At 46.4% G+C, this 9286-nt stretch overlaps 1 protein-coding gene across 1 annotated transcript in view; it reads left to right on the forward strand.

Annotated features, from left to right (window-relative positions):
• The window catches only part of ITPR1 (inositol 1,4,5-trisphosphate receptor type 1), a 320331-nt gene that overhangs the window by 286223 nt on the left and 24822 nt on the right, over window positions 1-9286 (forward strand). The window contains exons 53-57 of the mRNA XM_089919578.1: window positions 1143-1338; window positions 2688-2780; window positions 3961-4100; window positions 4679-4844; window positions 7650-7810. Coding sequence (XP_089775704.1) covers window positions 1143-1338; window positions 2688-2780; window positions 3961-4100; window positions 4679-4844; window positions 7650-7810 — 756 coding nt within the window. The remainder of the gene's footprint in view (window positions 1-1142; window positions 1339-2687; window positions 2781-3960; window positions 4101-4678; window positions 4845-7649; window positions 7811-9286) is intronic.

Consider the following 9286-nt stretch of genomic DNA (forward strand, 5'->3'; position numbering starts at 1 on the left):
CAACAAATTAAAAGCAGAGTCAGGATTCACACCCTTGTCCCCTGACTCACTTGGCTGTGCACAGTCATTCCCCAAAGCCACGGTGGAAGCAGGACCTTCAGGACAGGATCAGATGTCCACACAGAGGCCATATTAAAGCTAGCCCCCACCCAGGTCCAGAATAACACCATGGATCTCTTCTCTCATGGCTCTCCGCCAACCCTCCAGCCAAATAGCTGAGATTGTAGTTCCTAGAAAACCAGCTACTGGTCTCCCATACCTCTAAGTACCTCCAGGGAGCCTCCATTTCTCATGAAGCCAAGTTCTTGCAAAGCGCAGGCCCCTTGGACAGAGGGCGCACCAAGATGGTGAACCCGCTGTGAACCGCAGGGGGTCTCTGCCCCGACCAGGGCCATGGGAAGGGTTTAGGCTTCCTGGCGTGTTACCACCGCCAGCGTCCCTGCTGTGTACTATCTGTGTGACCTTGGCCCAGTCTCTTCGTCAGGAATGTAATGATAATCATTATCGATTGTGGGCTTACTCGGCACATAAGTATGACTGTATGCTAAGCACTATATATACATTGTCTATTTATTCTTTACAATAAGTCTTTCTCCTTCAGTCTGCAAATGATGAAACTGAGGCTCCGAGAGGAAGGGGGTAGTGCCTGGTCCTGGTGGTAGCAAGCGGTTGAGCTGAGGTTTGAACCTTTGTCCACTCCAGAGTCCCTGCTCCCTGGCCTGGCCCATTGCAGGTCAGCCAGCCCCGTATCCAGAGTGGCTGGCCCTTAATAGAAGCTCAGTGAATAATCCCTAAATGAATACCAGGCCCCTCATCCCTTTCCTCCCTTGTCCTCTGCAGCTCACTGGTACAGCCTGTATTTTCTCTATTCCCAAGACCTCTAAGCTACATGTAAACAACTTGAAATTGCTATTGTTTCCCACCCTCCTTTTCTATATTTGTTTTTCCTTATTTTTACAATCTCGGTTTTCACTGTTAAGACAGGCAAGGGTAACACATTAAGGGTGTAATGCTTTTGAGTTTCCGGAAGGGTAAATTCTTTATAAATAATTATAAAGTTGTCATTAGGGGATACTGATGTCCATCTAATATAGAGGCTTCTTAAAATGGTCCCATTGTTGTCCTTTCATTTGTTTTTAAAGCTTTTTGACTTAGTGTACAGAGAAGAGACTCTGCTTAATGTCATTAAAAGCGTCACTCGCAACGGACGGTCCATCATCTTGACGGCGGTCCTGGCTTTGATCCTGGTTTACCTGTTCTCAATAGTGGGCTACCTTTTCTTCAAGGATGACTTCATCTTGGAAGTAGATAGGCTGCCCAATGAAACCGCTCTTCCAGGTGGGTTTGGGATCTTCTGAGCTTTTTTAATGTTAAAAGAGTATTTCCTGATTACAACTGAGCTAAAAATGATGACTTTGGCAGTGTAGGTATCTCCCTAACGCTCAGAGTGAACTGAATACAGGGCTTAGTTTTCACTTCATTCAAAGGGCGGTATGATGTGTCAGTGCTAAGTGTGAGTGTCCAGATGCTACGTTGAATTTATTTACTAAAGTCCTATTTTAAACTAGTACAACATTTTCATAAAACAGTTTGACCATGTATATTGAAAGCATAGGAGTCTGCATCCCTCTGGCTTGGTAAATCTACCCCTAGGAATTTATCCTTTAAAAAAAAAAAATGTAGAAACAGATGTGTACGGAAGTATGTTCACTGCAGTGTGAAATTGGAAGCGATCTCAACGTAAGGGAGTGTTTCATTAGAGTGTGTTTCATCCATGGTGTGGTGAAGCCTGCAGATATGGTACGTCTTTATAAACCTTCATGGAAGAGTACCCAGGATATGGTAGGAAATTGCCGAAGAATAACTACAATAGGATCTGTGTAGATTTTTATTTTTAATTAAAAAGCTCATGTATGTCTTATAAAATATGGAAGAATATACTCCCAAACTGCGTCAGTGGCTGTCTCTGGGGCTTTTTTTTTTTTAAAAAAAAACCAATGTGCACGTTTTACAGTGAGCTTATATGATTTTCATTTATAGAAAAAACAGAAGAGATTTCCTCTTTTGAGAGAGAGAGATACATATTCTTGAGTGATACCCAAGTGCCTTTTCCCTCAATTAAAATACTTGACACTAGTAAGTGAAATATTACTGGTTTTTCATCTGGTAGCCAGGCGCCCTGAGTCCAAGGAACAAACTAGAATTGTAACTAAGCCAGGCAGCCTTTTTCTCCCTCCCAAATGCTGCATTCTTGGCATGTAACTCCAGCCTCCAAGTTGACACTAAAAATGGCATTCACTGCCAACCATCTTAGGGTTCTGAACTAAACTGATCTGGGTCTCAGATTTCCGCTCCCGCTTCTCATGCAGACTTGGTATAAATCTTGCTGGAGTCTGTATGTTCAGTAGTATTTGTCGAAGAGTTTCAGCTGTTTGTCTTTAAAGTTGGAGAGGTGCTATTTAAGTGCGATATTTCTAGTAAGCTTACAGGAATTGACATTTCTGGCTTTTTTCCCATACAGATCACCAAATGAAAGTGTAAATTGCATCTCTGCTTTGAATTTATATGCAGGCTTGTCGGGTGTTATTTATGTAAAGAATTGTTTAATCAGCCGTGAGTTGGGGACTTCAAACATTTTAACCATATGTTGCCAGATTGTTCATCATAAAATTTCCTTCTCTCTCCAGAAGCCAGTGAGAGTTTGGCAAGCGAGTTCCTGTACTCTGACGTGTGTAGGGTGGAGACTGGGGAGAACTGCTCCTCTCCGGCACCCAAAGAAGGTAGGACCTCGCAGCGTTAGCATGTTAGTGCCAGGCTCCCCCCAGAGGCTTAGATGGTGCACATGACATTGGAAGCAGATGAAAGCAGACTCACTGCTCAGAAGTAAGGCCAGTAGCAAAGAGGAATGGCTGGGAGAGAGGAGGGGGATGAAGCGGGGGAAAGAAGGCTATGTGGGAAGAAAATAGCTGCTTCATTGATTCAGCCAGTATTTACCGAGTGCCCACTATTTGCCAGGGACTGTGTTGTACTCTAAGATATAATAAACTATAGTGGCAGGGTCGGGGCAGGGGGAGAGGGAGGTGGGCAAAGAGGTGATTACTAGAGAGGATGCTAAGTGCTGAGAATAAGGATGGAATATAGAAGATAGGCACCCAGCCTAGTACTGGAGTAAGAGTATCACCCAGGAGGTGACAGCTGAACAAAAACAGTAGACTCTTGGGCGAAGGAGGAGGGGTCGGTATTCCTGTTGGAGGGAACAGCATGCCTGAAGGCCTGGACGTAGAATACGGCATGTTTAGGGAGATAACGATCACGAGGAAGGAGAACCGGAAGAAACGAAGCCAGAGAGGTCAACAAAGGGCCAGATCATGAAGGGTCTTACATGTCAGGCTAAGGGGGTCAAAGCTTACTTAAAGGATGATCCAGGTTGTTGAGAGGGAGTGATATGATGAGATAGGTGTTTTAGCAAGAGCATTCTCACTGCAGCTGGAGAAAAGAACAGGGCGGTCAGCAAGCTCTTCCTCCAAAAACCAGTAAGAATGGACAGTTTCCAGTTTACAGCGATTCATTCAGAGGACCAACTGTAAAAATGTTGCTGGATTTAGCCCTACAGCATCCCCGGTGAGGAACCTGGGCCCTGAGCTGAGAGAAGAGATGCTCATCACTCAGCGTCCTGTCAGCGCCTGTTCAGAGCTGACACTGTAGTTTAAAATCTGAAAACGATAGGGAATATTTTAGATTTAATAGAGGGAAGGGCAATTCTGGGCTTGAGAAATTAGCAAGTTTTAGTGGTGAAAACAGTGATGAAAAAGAAAGCCTTGGATGCTCGATTCCTTTCTTTTATTCTTTCTGGCTCCTGTCTGTCCGCTGGTGAGGTGGCATTCAGGAATCATGATGTCCAAATCCCGGTATCTCTTTTCACTCACGTTTCAAATCTCTCCCGACTTGCCGTGTTCGCAGAGCGGGTCCCTGCAGAAGAGACGGAGCAAGATAAAGAGCACACGTGCGAGACGCTGCTGATGTGCATCGTCACAGTGCTGAGTCACGGGCTGCGGAGCGGGGGCGGAGTGGGAGATGTGCTCAGGAAGCCGTCCAAAGAGGTAGCTGCGCCCCAGGGGAAGGAAGAGCAGGGGGGCGGGGTGGGTGGTGAGAGCACCACGCAGTGGGCTCCAGTGTCAACCGAAGACACACAGGCAGGGCTGGGAGCGGTGGTGAGGAGACGTGCGGCGGAGCCAGCTGCTTAGGGCTGCTTTCCTCTCCGGTCACCATCGAGTTGCAGCCCTGGGAGGAGGCCCCAGTGCGGAGCGGGGCAGCTTCTGCTCTCCCCTCCGTGTATTTAAGCGATTCCTTCCTTCGGGGGCCAGGTCTGGCCTGCGCGAACACATTCGTAAACCCCTTAGATCCCAGGAAGCTGCTCTCGGGCACGTGCCACGTGACACTTGGAGAACTCACAATATACACGGCGGGTGTGAAAAGAGCCACATTTGTGGCTTTTACACTTTGACGCCCAATGTAACATGCTGAGCGAAGCACACGGCACTGCTGGGGGTTGGGGTGGGCCAGGAGGGCTGGGACATCTGACTTGGAGGCATCCAGTGACCTCCTTCTGCCCTGAGCTCTGCAGACCCGAGTGCTGGGGACAGGGGGTAACCCGCTGACAGAGGTGCCTCTGTTCCAGGAGCCCCTCTTTGCTGCTCGAGTGATCTATGACCTCTTGTTCTTCTTCATGGTCATCATCATTGTCCTTAATCTGATTTTCGGGGTCATCATTGACACCTTTGCCGATCTGAGGAGCGAAAAGCAGAAGAAGGAAGAGATCTTAAAGACCACGTGCTTTATCTGCGGTGAGTGGTAAAGCCTGGCTTGTGCCGAGGGGCTGGGGGTGCCCAGACTCTCCGTGGGAAGGGCCGCTGCTGTTCTCCAGCGTCCCTGCCCTTGGCACTGAGCGGGCCCCTGATCTGTTCTGCTGGGGAGTGTCTGGAGTGCCCGTGGACCTAGTGCAGCACTTGCCGGTTGGTTTTAAGAAATGAAGCTTGGGCTAGCAGAAGCGTCATCGTACACCATTTGAAATGTATGTGTCTCAGGGTCTCATGGTGGTTGGGCTGCCAGAGCATCTCGTGTTCCCATTCTAAGTAACCAGATGGAGATCTTGCCTCCACCCCAGCCTGTGGATGGCTTTACTGCAGATGGTAACAGGTTTCAAGTGGAAATAGAGTCCTGTAAGAGCATACAGTGCAAATGTTCAGAGCTTGGGCTTGGGAGTCAGACCTGGTTTCTGATTAAACCTCTGCCACTTAGCTGTGTAACCATGGTATAGTCACTTCACTCCTCTGAACCTTTATTGTTCATCTGTAAAATGGGTACAATAATATGTACTTCTCGGCCTTATCCTGGGACTTAGGAGAGCTAGTTTATGAAACACGCCTAGCATAGCGCGTGCACTGTGTAGGCACTTAATGATGAGTAGTAAACTGCTACATAAGGGAGGTGCATGGGGTGCCAGAGGTACCGTTTTCTGTGTAACTACAAGGAAATACATGTAAATGCAGATTCATCATGTAGGAATCTGGGAGCTGAGTAGTCATTTCAGGATTGTTCATAATGTAGTTACTAAATACATAAATTTCCTACTGGTGTGTCTACTCAAAGAAGGATCATTTTTCCATTTAAAAACTTAAGATCTTAGATTTTTGTCCCCTTAAAACCTTTTAAAACTTCTCGTTTTGACAGAATTCCAGTTACAGAAGTCATAAGAATAGTACAAAGAATTTCTGTATACTCTTTCCTCCAGTTTGTCACATGTTAAAGTTTTCCTTCATTTTCTTTATTCACACACACACTATTTTCCTGAACAGTTTGAGAGTGGCTGGCACAATGCCCCTTTATCCCTATTTTAATACTATACATTTCCTAAAGATAGGACCCTTCTCTTATATATATGCAATGTAATTATCAAAATTGGGAAGTTAACAAGGACGTAATACTCTTACTTAATCTACAGAGATCCTAGTCAGAGTTCACACTTCATGCCAATAATGTCCTTTATAGCAAATGATAGTCCCAGGTCATGTGTTGAATTCAGTCCATTGACATTTTTGAAGAATATAAAAGTTAGTTATCTTGTAGAATGTCCCTTGGTTTGGGATTTTCTGATGTTTCCTCATGGTAAGATTGAGATTATGCATTTTTTTGTAGGAACATCAAAGAAACGCTGTATTCTCCTCAGTGCATCATATCAGGAGGTACATGATGCCAGTTCATCTTATAACTGGTTGTGTTAACTCTGATCCCTTGGTTAAGCTGGTAATTGCCCTGTTTCTCCACTGAAGTTACTTTTCTGCTCTTTGTAATTGAGAACCATTTTATGAGGAGATACTTTGAGGCAACGTAAATATCCCATTATTTCTCAAATTAAATGTTAACGCACCAGTTTCTGCATCCAGTTTTTTCCTGAGTCTGTGATTGTGATGTTTGCCAAATCTTACTTTATTGTTCTTTCTACATTTGTTAATTGGCTTTTTACTTTAAGAAATAACTTTCTCTTTTCCCTGTGTATATTTGTACTTTTGTATTTGTAACACAATGGATTTGTGCTTTTAGTTAATTCGATGGGTTATATAATCCTTTACTGTCATAATTTATTCTGATGCTCAGATTGCCCCAGATTTTGAGAGCCCCTTCAAAGCGGGCCGCTGTGTTCTTGCCATGTCACCATCATTTATTATGGACTTTCTTACTTTTTTAGCACCATGAGATATTCTAGATGCAAGCTCACCTTGTATCTTCCCTGACCCGGCCCTGGTATCAGCCATTTCTCCAAAGAGCTCTGGTTCTGTTTAGTGGAGACTGGTATTTAGAAGCCAAGATCTGGTGACTGGGTGTGCTCATTCCTCTTGGTGTGTCACTGCTCCCAGGGCTAATCAGGGCACAGATCTAGAGGATACATGTATCCACAGAGTTCTCTATTTCATAAACACATGAGAAAGGATGAGTTCACACCCATACCTCTAATTCCAATTCAACAATCAGAGTTTATTCTGTCTCTCTCCCTTTCTATCTTTGTGCTCCCTTCTTTGACAGTTAGATATCTGACTCCCAGTATCACCATATATTTATTTATTTGCTCAATCTAAGAATACACAGAAGCTATTTTCAGAATCGCTCACCTATACCTCTGCAAAAGATAAACTTACCAGCTGTCGTTAAACTGTATGTCTAGTTCTTTTTGTCCTTACACTGTCTCCTCACAAACCTTTTAACGTGTCTCCCTTTTGGCATTTACCTGGGAGAAGGGACTTCGCATTCCCTGGTTGCCTGTGTGCACGGACCTGTCACACCCATGCTCGTTTAACCCACACACACTCCTGGAACCTAGATGATGTCTTCCCATCCCCTGAGAAGGCAGCTAAGGCACGTGGAGACCAAACAGTGACTGGTCAGTAGCAGAGGTGGAGCTCAAGCCCAAGTCCATCTGACCTACAGCCTGTGTTTTCCTGCTATGATGCAAAAGTGAATGCATTTGTAAGGCCAGCAGAGCCCAACTCTTTATAAAGACAGGAGTGAAACCACAGCCTCCTCTGGATGGGTAGTTCTCTCGTGGGTTTTTCTGCCCCATGGCTGCTCACTCAGGGCTTTCTGTCTCTTTTTAGGCTTGGAAAGGGACAAGTTCGACAACAAGACTGTCACCTTCGAAGAGCACATCAAGGAGGAGCACAACATGTGGCACTACCTGTGCTTCATCGTCCTGGTGAAAGTCAAGGACTCCACAGAGTACACGGGGCCTGAGAGTTACGTGGCGGAAATGATCAAGGTGAGCGCAGAGACCTCCTGGAGGCAGGTCACGCCCCGGCCTGCTGGCCCGGCTTCAGCTCGGAGCATGGTACTGGGAGCCAGTGGGGAAGCTAACATCCAGCGTCTACTGATCCCTTACCACGGACCGGGCGCTAGTCTCTGGAACTTCGTGAGTCTTTGCAGGTAACCTTCAGAAGCCCCAGACAGGGGGTGTCATCTCCAGGTTAAAGGAGGAAGCACTGCAGCTCAGCGAGATTAGCACACGGCCACCCTAACCGGGGCTGAGCTTCTAACCTAGATCTCGCTCTGTAGCCCGCCTTCCTACCTCTATGTTCTTGGCCTCTTTTCCTGATGATGGATCCCTTTCTGTTTTTCCTCCTTATATAAGACCTGGTCTCTAAGCGGTATATTTTTTAAATGATCACTCGGTGTAGCTCGGCCTGGTTGGTCCGTTTGGCCTCAGCCTAGCCTTTCTGGGAGACAATTTGCTAATCATCAGGAAGGGATCACATGATGGAGGAATCTGAGTCCCAAATTAATCTTCTTGCTGACGGGGAGCGTGACCGCCGTGGCCGCCGTGGCCCGGGAAGGGGGAAGCTGCCGCCGGTTTGCAGAGCGCTCTTCTCAGGCAGGGCTTTGTAGAGGCACCAGGCGTGTGCTCTGGGGGTTCCGGGCCAGCTGTCCTTTCATCCCTGTGGTTCTGAACTTCATTGAAACGTTCAGGGGCGTGTGGTAAAGCAACGAGGCATGGATTGTGAAGTTCAGGGAGTCTGTGATTTACAGCAGCTCACTGAGGAGAGGGGACGGTGAGTTGGGAAGAAAGACTGCGTGATTCACTGATCTCCTTCCTGTTGCCAAGGACTTGAGCACGCTGCCCAGGTATAAGTTATCCTAAATGAGCCCTTCTGTGTTTTTTTATGCAGATGTGATTTTAAAGCTTTTTATGCAAAGAAACCCCAGGTGAGGGCTGATCACTGGCGGTGGACACAGGCAGGCCAGTACTCACGGGGCCCTAGTTCTTGAGCACCCAGTTCTGAGGGGCTTTCTGGGGATGCTGTACTGTCTGTACCATGGAGGCCCTTAGGTCTAATTCTGTGCTTCTCATAATTTAATGTACATATGAGTCATCTCGAGAGCTGGTTAGAATTCAGATTCTGATTCAGCAGGCACTGGCAGAACTTGAGATTCTGCATTTCCAACAAGCTTCCAGGGGATGCCAAAGCTGCTGGTTCGTGAATCACACGCCGAATAGTAAGAGTCTAACAGAAAAGACAAAACAGATACTGTTTTAAGAAATTATCATCCAAACTGGTTATGTGGCTGCCGAGGAGAAGTATTCCTTCTCCTATATGGACTTAGCTGTCTGTGCGGTCTGTGAAGCTCTTCCACGTCTCTTACTGTGTTGAATGAAGAAAACTACCCAAAGTGGGGAGCCAGGAAGAGAGAACTTTGGGGGTGAGGAGAAATAGATGGGGTTTCACCACAGAGATGACTT

Source organism: Delphinapterus leucas, chromosome 10 (genome assembly GCF_059928025.1).
Source record: "Delphinapterus leucas isolate spDelLeu-1000000601 "Yukka" chromosome 10, BTC_Dleu_Yukka2, whole genome shotgun sequence".
Lineage (NCBI taxonomy): Eukaryota > Metazoa > Chordata > Mammalia > Artiodactyla > Monodontidae > Delphinapterus > Delphinapterus leucas.